The sequence below is a fragment of the Carcharhinus amblyrhynchos genome, chromosome 12 (assembly GCF_965287045.1).
Source record: "Carcharhinus amblyrhynchos chromosome 12, sCarAmb.v2.hapA, whole genome shotgun sequence".
NCBI lineage: Eukaryota > Metazoa > Chordata > Chondrichthyes > Carcharhiniformes > Carcharhinidae > Carcharhinus > Carcharhinus amblyrhynchos.
In genome coordinates this window covers 34,752,808-34,769,727 of record NC_137335.1, presented here as the reverse complement: position 1 = coordinate 34,769,727, position 16,920 = coordinate 34,752,808, and the positions used below count along the sequence as shown (strand labels likewise).

The window sequence follows — 16,920 nt, the reverse complement described above, 5'->3', positions numbered from 1 at the left end:
GTCTGCTAACGTAGCTGGAAAAAACAAGATGACTTGTACATTTCTGAATTCCATAAGATATAAATGATGCTTTTTGATTTCATTTCAGTTTCTGAAATTATTTCCAGAAGAATTTAACAGAAAAATTAGTTTGGATGGTAAAGATGCTAAAACTGTCTTTTGTGACACCGTTACAAGATTTGAATAACAATTGTCTGAATAGGTTTGAAGTTTTTTGTTAAAACGGCATAAAGCAAAAGACTCAGTATTCATACCATGTAAAAATGTGACTTTGGAACGGACTTGAGATATTTGATTTCATGACAGAGTTGGGAGAATTCTGACTGCTGACCAAATAATCGTCTTGTGGTATTCTAAAAAAGACAGATTGAAGAACTTGTCAGTAGTTCTAGTAGCTGAGATACAAAGCACCGAGCAAATGACATGTAAACACTCAGCCACAGGAAGCCATTAACAACACTGGCCACCAATTAGGACCCAGCAGGTAACCTTAACACTGCCTGCTGATGCTGCTCCACCTCTCCTTCTTTCACATAACTCACTGTTTTAACGGAGGAAACAACAGGCTGTTTCATTTATCCAGCAATTTGTACCAAAAGATCCCTGCTGACAAGACTATAAAACCGTTTGTAGTCCTTCTCTGCCTTCTTTTCATTGTGTGCCATAATAAGCAGCAATTACTGGCTGCAAAACAACTCTGTTTCTTACAAGAAAAAGGGAAATGAAGATTCGGTAATGTCCTCAGACTTCTCTGAAGTCATTTATGCAAAGTGCATGTCTCCCCTTTATTTAGAAAATAAATATATTGTTTATTTTCTCCCCAAATTCTTTACTTGTTTTATATCAATGAAGATGCTCTATTGTGGTTTGATGACCAATTCATCAGATGTAATTCTAATATTTTTGATTTGATTTGACGTATTATTGTCACATGTATTAGTTTACAGTGAAAAGTATTGTTTCTTGCACACTATACAGTCAAAACATACTGTACATAGAGAAGGAAAGGAGAGAGTGGAGAATATAGTACATAAGAACATAAGAAATAGGAGCAGGAGTAGGCCATCTAGCCCTTCAAGCCTGCCCTGCCATTCAATAAGATCATGGCTGATCTGTCGTGTCTCAGTCATAGTGTTACAGTCATAGCTAGATCAACCTAATACATGGTGGGTCCATTCAAAAGCCTGATGGCAGCAGGGAAGAAGTTGTTCTTTAGTCAGTTGGTACATGATCTCAGACTTTTGTATCTTTCCCTGATGGAAGAAGGTGGAAGACAGTATGTCTGGGTGTGTTTGGGTCCTTGGTTATGCTTTTCCGAGACAGCTGGAAGTGTAGACGGAGTCAATGGTTGGGAGACTGGTTTGCGGATGAACTGGGCTTCACTCATGACTTAATGCATTACAATATTTGTAACAATAGGTTTTGAAATCTTTATTATTATCTTAACTTTTTAAGTAGTTTACCTGCATTTGCATAGTGCTCATCATTTCAAATTGTCTAAAAAGAATGGATTACATTTGGGCTGAAGGATTGCTGTTGCATAAGCTGATTTTCATATGCTCCGGTTTTTCCTGGGTGCTCCGGTTTCCTCCCTCTCAAAGATGTGCCGTTTAGGTGGATTGGCCAAGCTAAATTCTCCTTATTGTCTCAAGATGTGTGGGTTAGGTGGATTAGTGGTTGAACATGTAGGGTTATGGGGGTAGGGTCTGGATGGGATCATCTGTCGGAGAGTTGGTACAGACCCAATGGGCGGAATGATCTCCTTCTGCACTGTAGGGATTCTATGATATCAGTAGTAACACTATAATGATTCTCTGACAACAGTTCTCAAATCATTAAGCATTACAGGTTTAACATTTAAAAATTGTCTCTCATTTGAAATGGCAACAATTTGATGGAGCATAAGCCCATAAGACATTAGGCCACTCGGCCCATCAAATCTACTCCACCACTCAATCATGGCTAATTTTTTTCACATCCCCATTCTCCTGCCTTTTCCCCATAACACCTGATCCCCTTATTAATCAAAAAACTATATACATTTATCTTAAAGACACTCAATGACCTGGCCTCCACAGCCTTCTGCAGCAAAGAGTTCCACAGATTTACCACTCTCTGGCTGAAGAAATTCCTTCTCATCTTTGTTTTAAAGGATTGCGCCTTTAGCCTGAGGTTCTGCCTTCTGGTTCTAGTTTTTCCTTCTCATGGAAACATCCTCTCCATGCCCAGTCTATCCAGGCCTCGCAGTATCCTGCAAATTTCAATAAGTTCCCCTCTCATCCTTCTAAACTCCAATGAGTACAAACCCAGATTCCTCAACTGTTCCTCATACGACAAGCTCTTCACGCCAAGGGGTCATTCTTGTGAACCTCCTCTGGGCCCTTTCCAAGGCCAGCACATTCTTCCTTAGAAATGGGGCTCAAAACTGCTCACAATACTCCAAATGGGGTCTGACCAGAGACATATACAGCCTCAGAAGTACATCTCTGCTCTTGTTTTCTAGTCCTCTCGATATAACTGCTAACATTGCATCTGCCTTCCTAACTGCCAACTGAACCTGCATGTTAGCCTTAAGAGGATCTTGAACAATCTTGAATCTTGAAGCAAGATCTTATAATGTTGCCATTAGAATCCTTTAATCAATTTACTAAAATGGTAACTCTTGGACTATAGATTGGTATTTGGATACTTCTTTGTGAAAGCATGTTCCTTTTTCATACTGCAGACTGCTTCATGCATTAAACAAAGACTTTCAAGTTTCTTACAAGTTGTTTTTTAAAAGTTTTTTATGGTTTTGCCTTTGATTCTGGAGTTGTGTATTGTACCTCAGACATAGTCTGTATTCTATGCGCATTTGGGCATGACAGGATGCACTGTAGCGTTAAAGGAATGCATTACAATAACCTGGGAAGATGGGACTATCTGCTGCCCTCCAGTGACAACAAAATGATAGTGACTAACAGAAACATCTTGGGCTTTTTAAATTTGATTTTGGTTTGGTTTGATTAATTATTGTCACGTGTATTAGCATACAGTGTTATTTCTTGCTTGCTATACAGACAAAGCATACCGTTCATTGAGAAGGAAAGGAGAGAGTGCAGAATGTAGTGTTACAGTCAAAGCCAAGGTGTAGAGAAAGATCAATTTCGTGCAAGGTAGTTTTCATTTAACACCAGATTCAAAGTGCTAACAGTATGTAGTTAGCCACTAATGCTATTAATTCATAGAGTCATATAATCCGTACAATGAAGGCGGGCATTTGGCCCATCTAGTCTGCTTCAACTTTTGACCTGGCTTACCCTGTAACTCCAAGTATTTATTGGGGTACTCCCCCTAATCTTGGGACCCTAAGGGGCAATTTAGCATGGCCAATCAACCTAACCTGCACATCTGAGGACTGTGGGAGGAAACCGGAGCACCTGGACGAAACCCACACATACTTGGCAAAAAATGTGCAATCTGCACACAGCAGTGCTAACCATTGTACCACTGTGCCATGCCGCCTGTGATGTCATCAGATTTGTACAATACATTATTGCATAAAAAGTAATAACATCTTATTAAAACCTTGACCAGTGGAATTTAATGGACAGATTTTAGAGACACATGTAACAGTGTGTTGATCGTTACTAAAAAATATTGGTTTATCAGTTCAATTTTGCTTTCTTTTACTTTTTTTTTCTCCTGTGCCATTTCCCCACTTAATAGGAGACAAGGTGAGTTTCTCCCTGGCCATTGCCAATGTTTGAGAGAGTCACAAGAGATAATAACCTTAACATATTCTAGCCCTGTTTTTAATTCATGTCATCATTTCAACATATACAGCTCTTGTTTGGGAACTCATTATAGGAAACCTTTTGGTACAAGCTCATTTCCTATCATAGAATCATTAAATACTCTGAGGTACAAGTTAGTTGCCATCAAAAATTTGCTGTTCTCTCTTTACACCATTGCCTCCAGGCTAAAAATGTATTCAGAAACAACCCAATAGTATTAAAGAAACATTAGTTTCATTGGCAGCACTGATGAAGCCCCGAGGAGGCAGTTACACATCATTAATTAGAAAGGGTTGCTAGTGTCAAAGTACTTTCTGAACAATATTTGTATCTGGTTTGCCAGTTTGATTTTGACTTGTCAGCTATTTTTTGTTTTTATTCCAATTCAATCCATTCAAGTCCAATTCAGTGTCTCAACAAGTTGAGACATTCCCGATCCAAGCTGACAAGACAGGCCTCTCACCTCCTGTTTTGGGCTTGATCTACATGATCCAAGCTGATTGGAGTAGGCATAGCTCCTCCTCCAAGGCTTGATCTCATTTGCATCTTAGCCAAAAGGCCAAGGTGCCGCTTTGGGGGATTGTGATCCAAGGAGAGCAAGGGGGGAAATGGGGATGGGAGGATTGGCCCAGGAAGAAGCTGAAAAACCAACTGAAATAGTGGGCAATAGGGAATAGAGTCTAGATCTGGGATGGGGGGAGGGAGGGGATGGTGGGTGAAATACTCCAGGACAGTATGGGAAATTGTGACTAAAGAAATCAGGAACTAGGGCTTGGATTAAATAGATAGGTTATGGAACAAAGGCTGGCGATGTAATTCGATTGATGATGGAGACTACGGATGATTTTTATGTTTGTGGTGATAGTCATGCAGGCGGATCTGAAAGCAGAGGGATGAGGATGTGGGTGAGGAGGAGTCAGCACACTTCAGCAGTCTGCAGGACCCAGGGCTGGATTTTATGAGCAGCAGCCAGCTGATTGGTTATCTCCAGGGTATCTGTCTCCATGCAGGGTGGTTCTCTGCCACAGGAATTGCTCACCAATCAGATGGTCAGCAGTTCAGCAGCACAACCAGGAGCAGTGACCAACAATGGGACTGCACTGGAGCAAGAGAGAACCATGAAATGACAATGCCCTCCCACTGCTGCCAGCAGATCCTTTCACTTGTTAATTCAAAAAAGATACAATGCATGGACATGTTCCTTTTGTCTGCTGAAGACAGACTCCTGTATATGAATGTATGTAGCTTCCAACAAGCTAAGTGAGCTATATTGCAAGCTTGGCTGATAATCTTAAATTGGTTTTAGCGCAATTCTTACCACATGACTGTTCAGAAAGTGCTGTCCATTCACAGAAACACATCAAATGTCAGATGTTATGCTCCGTCCTTTGTAAGCATATGGTCAGTACTCTGTCTACTGCAATTAGCCAAAGGAACATGTTGTTTGATATGATCTGCCAGCTGTTGGGATGTGCGACCTATGTACCTAGTATTGCACTGGCATTGACCGTATTCATCCGTACTGGGCTTGCAAAATTCAGAATCTAATGCCTTATGTTAGATGTGATCTCATGATTTGACTGCAGATTTTGCATCTATCCTGATGAGTGCAACACAAAAATATTCAACAGCGTGTCGCTTTTTCTGCAATCCTCAAATTCTGCACTACCAAGTGATTATTTGAACTTAACGGTATTCCAAGTAAAGGTTAAGATGGGAAAGTAGTCATATTTAAGAGGTTAAAATAAAAACACGAAGCCATAATGTTCATTTGGAGAGCCAGTGCAGGCACAATGGGCCGAATGGTCTTCTGCACCATAACCATTCTGATTCTGTGATATTCAGCAAGATTCTACTCCTCATCAAAAGAAATTTTTTTTTTGGGTTTATGCAACATGAAGATACACTTTTAATGACTCCTCAGTTTGATGATTTTACATCAGTGACTTTGATATTCAAAGTTCTAAGTTTGATAAAAACACTTGAGCTTGAATATATTTTTCTATAAATTAAGATCAGCAAAAGTAGCCTTTCAGAATAGCTGAGTTGAGTCATCTGGGTTCCCACGTGGGATCCAACAAGGCTGACATTCCCCACATCAATTATAAGGTAAACAGCAAGAAATATTCAATTATGTAAGATCTGACACATTTTTCAGACATTCTTTAGACAGGCTTCATTATCCAGTCTCTCCTTTTTCTCCCTGTTTTACTGGAAAATGGGTGGAATGTAATGATCCCGGTGGGAGGCCAGTCCACTTGCCGGAGAGCTGACAGTAACCCCAATGTGGCTAATTCCTACAGCCCCATTGGAATTAAATCTTAGTTAGTCCACTGGCTGCTAGCCAGGTTCCCAGTTCCACCAGGGTAATTTCTCACAAATTCAGGGCAGGTGCCCCACTTCCAAGAGCTACCTGGCAATTCAGTGCTTCTCCTAAATGGATGAGGAAAAGGCAAAATCACAAAATGTGGATGGCTGCTCATGCCTCACAAAGGGATCACAGGACTGTGGTGCTCACTCTCCAGACAGTTTGTCCTGAGTGGCATCCAAACACCTTGTTCCTGGGAAGCCTGGCGTTATTTCCTCTGTCCCAGTGGCATGGTGCTCTGATAGGAAACAGCCTGACATGTACTACTGTCCTGCAAGATGGCGTTATCAGACCAGTCAACTCCAACTGTTGCCACTCCAGTTGCCCCTCTGATTGTGATCCATCAATGACTGGTCTGATAGCAGCTGCCAGTTCTGAAAGTTCTGACAGGCAGCAGCAAGCGTCATGGCAACCAGGTTGTCACAAGCTTGTGGAGGGTACTGTAGTGGGTAATGCCACCTACATTGTGTGCCTCTGTGGAGATGGAGACAGAGATTGGTACCTGGTTGCTTCTTAGTTGAGGACCTGCTGTCACATGCTCCACTGGTATCCGCAAGGAAGAATATACTTCCTTGACAGCGTCACAAATGAGAGTTGTATACACAAGACTCACCCTGTCAGTTGCTGCACATCTGTGGTGAGTGATCTCAGCACCTGCACAACATCTCCCCAACACAGAGTGGCAGCAGTGTGTGCCATCTAAAAAACGCACTGCAGGAACTCACAAAGGCTCCCTAGGCAGCACCTTCCCAACCCACAGTTACTACCATCTGGAAGGAAAAGGGCAACAGGCACAGGGGAACAGCACCACCTAGTGGTTCCCCTCCTAGCCACTCGTCATCCTGTCTCGGAAATATATCACCGTTCCTTCACTGTCGCTGGGTCAAAGTCCTGTGGGTTTACTTATACAATAAGAAGTCTCACAACACCAGGTTAAAGTCCAACAGGTCTATTTGTAGCAAACACCACTAGCTTTCGGGGCTCTGCCCCTTCGTCAGGTGAGTGGGGAGTTCTGATCACAAACAGGGCACATAAAGACACACACTCAGTTTACAGAATACTGATTAGAATGCGAGTCTTTACAGCTAAACAAGTCTAAAAGGTGCAGACAATGTGAGTGGAGATAGCATGAAGCATAGGTTAAAGAGATTGTCTCCAGCCAGGACAGCTAGTGAGATGTTGCAAGCCCAGGCAGTTGGTGACTAGTGGCGTGCCGCAGGGATCGGTGCTGGGGCCCCAACTGTTTACCATATACATAGACGATCTGGAGGAGGGAGCTCAGTGTAGGGTAACAAAATTTGCTGATGACATGAAGGTGAGTGGAAAAGCAAATTGCGTGGAGGATGCGGAAAGTCTGCAGAGAGATTTAGATAGGCTGAGTGAGTGGGAAAAGACCTGGCAGATGGAGTATAACATTAGCAAATGTGAGGTTATCCACTTTGGAAGAAATAATAGTAGGATGGAATATTATTTAAATGGTGAAAAGTTGCACCATGCTACTGTGCAGAGGGACCTGGGGATCCTTGTGCATGAATTGCAAAAACCCAGTCAGCAGGTGCAGCAGGTGATCAAGTAGGCGAATGGAATGTTGGCCTTTATTGCGAGAGGGATAGAATATAAAAGCAAGGAGGTCTTGCTGCAACTGTACAGGGTACTGGTGAGGCTGCAGCTGGAGTCCTGTGTGCAGTTTTGGTCCCCTTATTTGCGAAAGGATGTATTGACCTTGGAGGGAGTACAGAGAAGGTTCACCAGGCTGATACCGGAGATGAGGGGGTTAGCTTATGAGGAGAGATTAAATACAAAGAACAAAGAACAAAATCAGCCCGGGAAACAGGCCCTTCGGCCCAACGAGCCCGCGCCGCCATCTCAACACCACCAGTCCCCCTCTCCACCCACGACCCTTGTCTAATGTTTTATGGCCATCAGATTGAGGGAAACTGATTTAGGGACAATTTATTCCTGCCAATCAGCCTAACAGCACATCTTTGGGGTGTGGGAGGAAACCGGAGCACCCGGAGAAAACCCACGCAAGCACGGAAAGAATGCGCAAATTCCCACAGACACCGGCCCAAATCCATGTGTCTGCACAGCAATCAGCGATAGTCACTGAGCTGTCGTCTTGCCCAGTATCTGGTCCAGTTTAGGCACACACTAACGACATGAAGCACTAGGCCAATCCTGAACAACCAAGAGCGGCCCCAGTACGACCCATCGCCTGTATGCCCCTCATTGGACACGAGGTGGACCGACTTAAAACCTGTGAATGAAAAGGGAAAAAAAAACATTATTATTGTACCATACCCATTTACATTACCAGGGATGCCCCAATGCTATTGACCCTTATTTAAAACAATCTCCTATATCCACCCATCTCCAACCCAGTCATGTGCCTGTCTAAGTTATTCTTAAATGACTCTAGCGTGTTTGCCTCCACCACCTTACTTGGCAGAGCATTCCATACCCCCACTACCCTCTGTGTGGAAAACCTCCCTCTAATATCTGTGTTGTACCTCTCCCCCCTCACCTTAAGTCCATGGCCCCTTGTCCTACGTGTCTCTATCGTAGGAAATAGCTTACCTCTGTTTACTCTATCTATACCCTTCATAATCTTATATACCTCTATTAGATCCCCCCTCAGTCGGTGTCTTTCAAGGGAAAAGAGCCCCAATTTCTTCAATCTTTCCTCATACCCCAGTCCTTCCATACCAGGAAACATCCTGGTAAACCTCCTCTGCACTCTCTCCAGAGTCTCCACGTCCTTCCGGTAGTAAGGCGACCAGAACTGGACGCAGTACTCTAAATGCGGCCTAACCAACGTTCTGTACAACTGCAACATTAGACTCCAGCTCTTATATTCTGTACCCCTTCCTCTAAAGGCTAACAAACCATAGGCTTTCTTCATCACACTCTCCACTTGCACTGCCACCTTCAAAGACTTGTGCACTTGCACCCCCAGGTCTCGCTGCGATTCTATACTCCTTACGGGCTTACCCTTTATCATATAACTTCCCCCTACATTATTCCGGCCAAAATGCATCACCTCACATTTATCCGGATTAAACTCCACTTGCCACGTATCTGCCCAATCAACCAGCCTATCAATATCCCACTGTATTGCCTGACACTGCTCCTCACTGCCCGCCAATCCAGCCATCTTGGTGTCATCAGCAAATTTGCTGATCACACCACCTACTCCCTCTTCCAAATCATTTATATACACTACAAAGAGAAGAGGTCCCAGTGCTGAGCCCTGTGGCACACCACTAGTGACAGACCTCCAGCTAGAAAAGGACTCCTCCACTACTACTCTCTGACTCCTCTTTGCAAGCCAGTTCTCTACCCATCTAGATACCTGACCACATATCCCATGAGCTTTAATCTTCTGTACCAACCTACCATGGGGGGCTTTGTCAAACGCCTTACTGAAATCCATATAGACGACATCAATGGCTCGTCCTTCGTCGACCGTTTTTGTCACCTCCTCAAAGGATTCCACCAGATTCATAAGGCAAGACTTCCCCTTTACAAAGCCATGCTGCATATCCTTAATCAGATCGCAACGCTCTAAGTGCGCAAACATCCTATCCCTAAGAATCCTCTCCATCAACTTGCCTACCACTGACGTTAAACTCACCGGCCTATAGTTACCCGGGCTATCCCTCCTACCCTTTCTAAACAACAGCACCATATTCGCTATCCTCCAGTCCTCTGGGACCTCACCTGTGTCCAAAGAAGAGACAAAGATTCGCGTCAGAGGCCCAGCAATCTCATCCCTCGCCTCCCTAAGCAGCCTAGGATAAATGCAATTGGGCCCCGGAGATTTATCAGTTTTAATGTCAGCTAAAAGCCCTAACACTTCTTCCCTTGTAATCAATAGATCTTTCAATCGGTCTACCGCTCCCTCAATGACCATACTAGACATCAAGCCCCTCTCCTTCGTGAATACCGACGCAAAGTATTCATTCAGGATCTCCCCCATTCCCTCTGCCTCTAAGCACAATTCCCCACGTTTGTCCCTGAGAGGACCGATTTTACCCCTAGCCACCCTTTTGTTCTTAAGATAGGAGTAAAACGCCTTTGGATTCTCTTTAACCCTGCCTGCCAAAGCCATCTTATGCCCCCTCTTTGCTCTCCTAACTCCCCGTTTGAGATCCCTCCTACTCTCTCTGTATTCCTCCAACGCTCTCTCCGTTCCCAGCTGCTTAGACCTGACATACGCCTCTCGTTTCTTCCTAACCAGGTCTTCTATATCTCTAGTAATCCACGGTTCCCTAATCCTACCTTTCCCATCCTTTCTCCTAACCGGCACATGCCTTTCCTGCACCCATTGCAGTTTTCCCTTGAAAGACTCCCACATGCCTAACACGGTCTTGCCTTCCAACAGCCTATCCCAGTCTGTATCCCTAAGCTCCTGCCTAATCTGGCTGTATCTAGCCTTCCCCCAATTTAGCACCCTCCCCTTAGGACAGCTCTCATCTTTTTCCATTCTTATCCTAAAGTAGTCGGAATTGTGGTCACTATTAGCCTCATGTTCGCCTACCACAACCTCAACCACCTGACCCGGCTCACTTCCCAGAACTAAATCTAGTATAGCCCCCTCTCTAGTCGGGCTACCTACATACTGTTGCAAGGATCCTTCCAATACACATCTTACGAGTTAGACTGGGTCTGTACTTGTTAGAGTTCAGAAGGCTAAGGGGGGATCTTACAGAGACTTACAAGATAATGAAGGGGCTAGATAGGGTAGAGGTAGAGATTCTTTCCACTTAGAAAGGAAACCAGAACTAGAGGGCACAGTGTCCCAGGGGCATTAAGATAGGTTTGGCCCCCAGGGCACTGCCCCTTGGTACAGGTTGGTACCATGAAGTTGGCACCATACCAACCTGGCAGTGCCAACCTGTGCCAAGAGGTGGGCCCTCGACGGAGTCTCACAGAGGGAATTAACTTACATGTGGATATGGTTGGGAGTGGATGGATGAATCGGTTGGACTAAAACCTGGTGTTGTCAGACTTCTTACAGTGGATGGAGAAGCAGGGGATGCTGGCAATGGCTGTTGGATGGGGTAGGGGTTGTGGGGGAAGAGGTCAATGATCAGGGGTGGGGGAGGGGGGGAAGGGGACCGATGATTGTAAGGGAGGACCCTTTAAAGATGGTGCCCTAAACTCTGTGCAGCTGGACATTGTCAGCATATTGAGGCCCTGTCTCTCTACATGATAGTGTGAAACACTCCCCCTTGATTTATTTTGGCAGAGTGTAAGAAGATGTCGGGAAAACACACTGATTTTCTCGCCAGGAACAACACTCTTTCATCTTTTGGTAAGTTTTCCCCCATTACCTATTAGGTTTAATTAAAAATCTCAATAAACAAATTTATACGTACATCATTTGTGATTTTTTTTACCTCACATCACTTCTTCAGTAGAAAACATCTTTCTCCCATTGCAAACACTGCTTCTATAAATATCACTCAGCTGGTTTATGCTGACTGTCAATCCTTCAAAGCTAGTTAAAAATTTGATGAAGGGAGAAAATGCCTCAGAACTGCACCAAATATTATGGGGACAATTCTCCCAGCCTGATGTGCTGCTCTTGCAGGGAAAAAATTGCTCTAGCAGGGCAATGGGCAGGGGGACATCAGCAAAGGGCACCTTGCCGGGTGCCACAGCCTTGACGTATCTCCGGCTCCAAGATTTTTGGTGTAATTCTGGCACTGGGCTGACTTAAATTTGAAGTTAAATTGCATTAGTAAACCCGGGACTAAAATCTCCAGCAAGTGTCTCCCTCCTGCCAGGAATGGTCCCCTCCAGCAGGATTTATTCCTGCTCCTTACTAATGATGAACAGACAGCCGACCCCACTGGCAGATGGCATTAATGCCCCCCAGGAGATCATGGATAAGGGCGGGGTGCCAGCCTGCTCGTGCCAGTCTTGCCCCCGGCACTGCCAAAGGGATACCCTGACACTGCTCACCGGGCAGTGCCAAGGGGGTGGGGCCATATGGGGAGGGCCCATTGTGGCAGGCCAATATGGACCCTATCAGTGGCAGTGAGTCCCACTCTGCAAAAGGATCGCAAGGAGACAAGGGGGTGATCAGGGCTGGCCATCCAGGTGGGGTGGGGAAGGAGGTTCGGGACAGTGGGAGGTGGAGAGCGGAGGCATCGGGTCTTGCCCAGTGAGGTCCAAGAGGCTAGTGATCTGAGGGTGGAGGGTTGGACGGGCCGCGATGGTCAGGGGTGGGGGGGGGGGCTTCGTGAGTGCGGGTCCACTGCACATATGCCAATCTCTGCTGTAAAAGATCAGCACATGCACAGTGGTCTGCTCAGTGCTATACTGCTGGCCTCCCAGGTGGGAATAGGCCCCGTCCCCAGGTTTTCAGAGTAAATCTCGTTAGGACTCTCTGCAGTGCTCAGAGATTCATTCTAAAAATCATGGTTAAAAAAAACAGGAGTTACTCCAATTTTTACATGAATTTGGCACTTCGAATTTTTTTGGGAGAAGGGACTGCCTATATGAACCCTGTGCTGGTGGCACAAAATATAAAAATAATTGTTGCCAATAAAACCCAGGATACAAATACAATAATTATTGTCCTATTTAAAACACAGTGCAGTCTCCAGAGACCATGCAATGTTCAGGGTATTTACTATATAAATGCAGCTATAAGTTATTGTTGTTGATGGTAGCAGCATATTCCATATAAGGTAGAGCCCGTGAAGACAGTTGCAGCCAAATTTTCGGAGAGTCGGGATGACTTGGGAGCCTTTTGAAAATGACGTTCGGTTCCAATTCCGAGATTCCTGACTCTCATCCTAGGATTTCTGATTTTAAGGCTGTGAGCCTTAAAAGACATTCACTACCTGGTTAGCTCCATTGCAGGGATAGGCATATCCTGGCACTTCACAATTACCAGGGAGTCAGACCATGATTCTTGTTGTGATTTACAACATTTAAATTTGCATGAGGGAAGTTCAAAAAGTCCTCTTCATGCCCCTCATTGAGTTGCACATATTTGTGCTTTAGTAGTGGCTATTATTGCTTTGAACCCATTGCTCTGGAAGTGATTCCACCAAAGGGACAAATAGCTTTCCTTATGAATGATGTAATTATGTATATTATACATTGTGTAATGGGGCATGATCCTTCCTAATACTGCAATGTTGCATTGATTGCTGTACGTTATTTTGTCATAAGCGATTAATTGGTGAGTTTTTTTACTAAGACAACTAAGCGGTAACATTTCCAGTTTCCTCTTCAATGCATTAATTTTCACCTCATCTGTTGAACTTTGTTGAATTCTCAAAGAATTTTGACTGCAAGTTTGCAGCAGTAGCAAACGCCAGGTCAAGTGTTCTCTCTCCCAAGAATGAACACAACATTTTTCTTAAATCCTAATAAGAATCCTGGAAAACACCACAATGTGCACACCCCCCGTCCCCCGCGCCAACTCCAGTGTATGTATTATTTTAACAAGTAAGAATATTCTCAGATACACAGTGCTCTTCATTCACACACACCTGTTTCTTTTCCTGCTCTTCAATGTTCCGCTGGAACTGAAGGTCTCGCTGTTTGATTTCATGACGTTGTCGTTGTACTTTCTTGCTGAGCAGCTCCATGTATTGTAAACGCATGGCATTCCACAGCCTGTACATGTTCTTGTAAGCCTCCAGGTGGCGCTAAATAATGACCAATAATCAAGTTTATCATTTATACACAGGCTCTGATATGTCACAAATTGAATACTAAAACTGAGTTTGTTCAATACATGTGGCACAAAAAGGGATGATTTCACACCAGAGAAGTTCCCTTTGGGTGCCAAGGTAAATGAATTACTTTTATGTAAGTAAGCTCTGAAGGATTTTGACAGCTGAGGGAAGTGGTTTTAGTTCCTGATCAATATGAACTTTTCATTTTCCTGTATGTTCCGTTGTGATTTATTGCCATTTGATGTAAAGTGAACACCTGCTCCCCCTTTGAGGCTCTCTGTTCTAGCCCACTTGCCTCTCATTTAAAATCCTTGTTCTCAACAGCCCACCCAAGCATCATGAAAATGCTCTCACCAAGCTATCTTCATTCCTTTTCTCTCTCAGCATCTGACTGAGTGACTTCTTACCCTAGGTGATATCAACCTCTATCTCAATTTATCCTGATCTCTCTTCTCTGAGTTCACTGTCCCCTTATCCTCCCTCAATCCTTTCCAGTATGAACTCCCCAGCCATATTTAAAGTTACCTCTGTGATCTGGCCATTTCACTTGTCCCACTGCACCTATATCATCACAGAATCCCTACAGTAAAAGAGAGCATTCGGCCCATCAAGGCTGCACTGACAACAATCCCACTCTATCCCTGTAACCCCACATATTTACCTTGCTAATCGTCCCCAAAACTAGGGTCAATTTAGCATGGCCAATTAACCTAACCCAGACAGCTTTGGACTGCAGGATGAAACTGGAGCATCCGGAGGAAACCCGTACAAACACATGGAGAATGTGCAAACTCCAATAGACAGTGACCCGAACTGGAAGTCAAACCCAGGTCCCTGGCGCTTGTGAGGCTGTAGTGCTAACTACTGTGCCAGCGTGCCACCTATTAATTAAGATATAGCCATTTCCCTTCACTTTCTTGTATCACTGTCCATCCATATCTCCCTTTACCCTTCCTACTCTACTTCTTCTGTGTCTGCCCCAGTAAAGAGCACTCTCCAAATGCACTCAAAATGACACATTCATATTCACTTGTAGCTATGATCCAGTTAGAGACCATTAGTATTAACCAGGCAATCAACCAGCAGAACTAAGCCCCAAGATTTTGCATTTTTAAATAAAAGAACTTTATTGTATATAAAGAAATTAAACAAAGAAAGCACCACTAACTTAACATTATAACTTATAAAGACTTGTGCTATCAACTCAGTTCCATCTTTTCCTTTCCCTCAAGCGTTCCCTTATCTTAAGAAATCATGATGGTTCATTCATTTGCACTGGCACCACCCGAAAGATATGCCAAAGTCTTCTGGAATTCACTTTAATTCCCCTCTGTGCTCTCAGCTTTCCTTTCAGTTAAGATTATATGGGAGCCATTCCACTAGCCTTTTTGGCTATGTAATCATCCACCTTTACTTTACAGACCTCACAACTGTGGATGCTCCCACTCCATGTTTTGGGTGCTGGCAGATACCAAATTGCCTTCCCACACTACATTTGGCCATAAGGCCCTGTAAGAACCACCGTAGATCTTGTCCATGAGTTATAAGCCATAGAAAATCCTTCAGCTGCTTTTTCCTCACAAAATTCAAAAGAGATACAGCCACACTCCACTTCTAAACAATGAACAATGATTTAATTATTTTCTATGCTTGAAGTTCTGGCCCAACTGACTAAGATTATTTCATTTGGCTTTCCCAACTCAGTGGTCTGTTCTGAAGTCTGCATGACAACAATCCTGGGTGATTTGATTGTTTGAGATTAACGGGAGGCCTGATTGTTTCAGTGGGAAGAAGGCAGAAGGTGTTCATATTTGGAAACAATGGCAACGTCCTGTACGCCAATAGTCATCTCCAAAATCTCCGAAAACTGTTGAGAATGTTGAATTGTAAGTAGATCTGCTTTGAAGTATCTATTTAATTGCAAGCTAAAAGATAGTTGGGGTCTCAAAATAGCCAATTAGCATTTTATCTGGATAAAAGGCCCCTGTGATTCACAATGCCATGGACGTTGGCTTTGAGAGGGGATGGATTCAATATACTGCTGAAAATCCATAGACAAGGTCTGTCTGCAAGAATCTAAGAGAGGGAGGTGCTATTGTCAGCAAAATGCTGTGGCTCATTACACAGGAATACAGGTAGGAGCTTGGAAACTTGGCTTGGAAACATCAAATTCACAAGAAGTTAAAGTGAAGCAGGAAGGTTTGTCCAGCTTGCATTAAAGGAAAAGCCTTCAGGAAATAACGACACTTCAAAGACAGTTCTGAGATTAAAAATTTCCAGGCTGAGAAAGGAAAGAAAGTAAACCTTGGAGTGGTTCCACAAGAACCGAAGGTTTACTTAAAGGACAGTGTAATATATATCTGTGAAGTGTGTTTTCAGCTGTACTAATAGAAAAAGAGGAACATCCTGCTTTGTGATTTAAAGTATAAGTTAAAAAGTGGTCTTTGGTCAATAGTGATTTAGCCTTTTGTTACAGTAAAAGTCTTAAAAAGTGAAATTTCTGCTGTGTCATCCTTTCAGACACAGGTTTGAATTGTCTTTTAAAAGTTATAGCAATTATAACAATATGTAGATAACTGGTTTAGCTATTCACTGCCATAGATGACTCACCAAATAAAGCATTATCAGGTCTTGCTCCTTTTTGACAATAATGCTCACCATTTCAGGATTATCACGGAATGCAGCCATTCAGCATCAGTGTAAAGGCCAGTGTGGGCAGAACCATCATGAGAGCACCCGCTGGGGTAAATTATCTAGTCCCATCCACCGCAGGAAGGATGGTCAATCCAGCCTTTGGGTGGATGTGACCAGAATATGCTGCCCATAGGAGCCTGGTGATGGTCAATTAAAATGTTGTCTCCTGAAGATTGCCATGCCCATTTTGTTGCTAGCAAGCGAGGACTCTCAATTCTGATTTGGTCCTGACATCAGGATTCCAAAGCTGGCAGGAATGTTTTGACAATTATTTGTCATCAAATAAATTGGTTGGACTAAAACCTGGTGTTGTCAGACTTTTTACTGTGTTTACGCCAGTCCAACGCCGGCATAACCACATCAGGAATGTTTAGCCCTG

General features: G+C 43.7%; 1 protein-coding gene across 1 annotated transcript in view; it reads right to left on the bottom strand.

Moving 5' to 3' along the window:
• Positions 1–16,920, bottom strand: part of LOC145350578 (uncharacterized) — a 77,118-nt gene that overhangs the window by 34,506 nt on the left and 25,692 nt on the right. Inside the window, exons 4-5 of the mRNA XM_080199780.1 lie at positions 13,659–13,817; positions 255–353 (exon numbers count right to left, since the gene is read on the bottom strand). Coding sequence (XP_080055906.1) covers positions 255–353; positions 13,659–13,817 — 258 coding nt within the window. The remainder of the gene's footprint in view (positions 1–254; positions 354–13,658; positions 13,818–16,920) is intronic.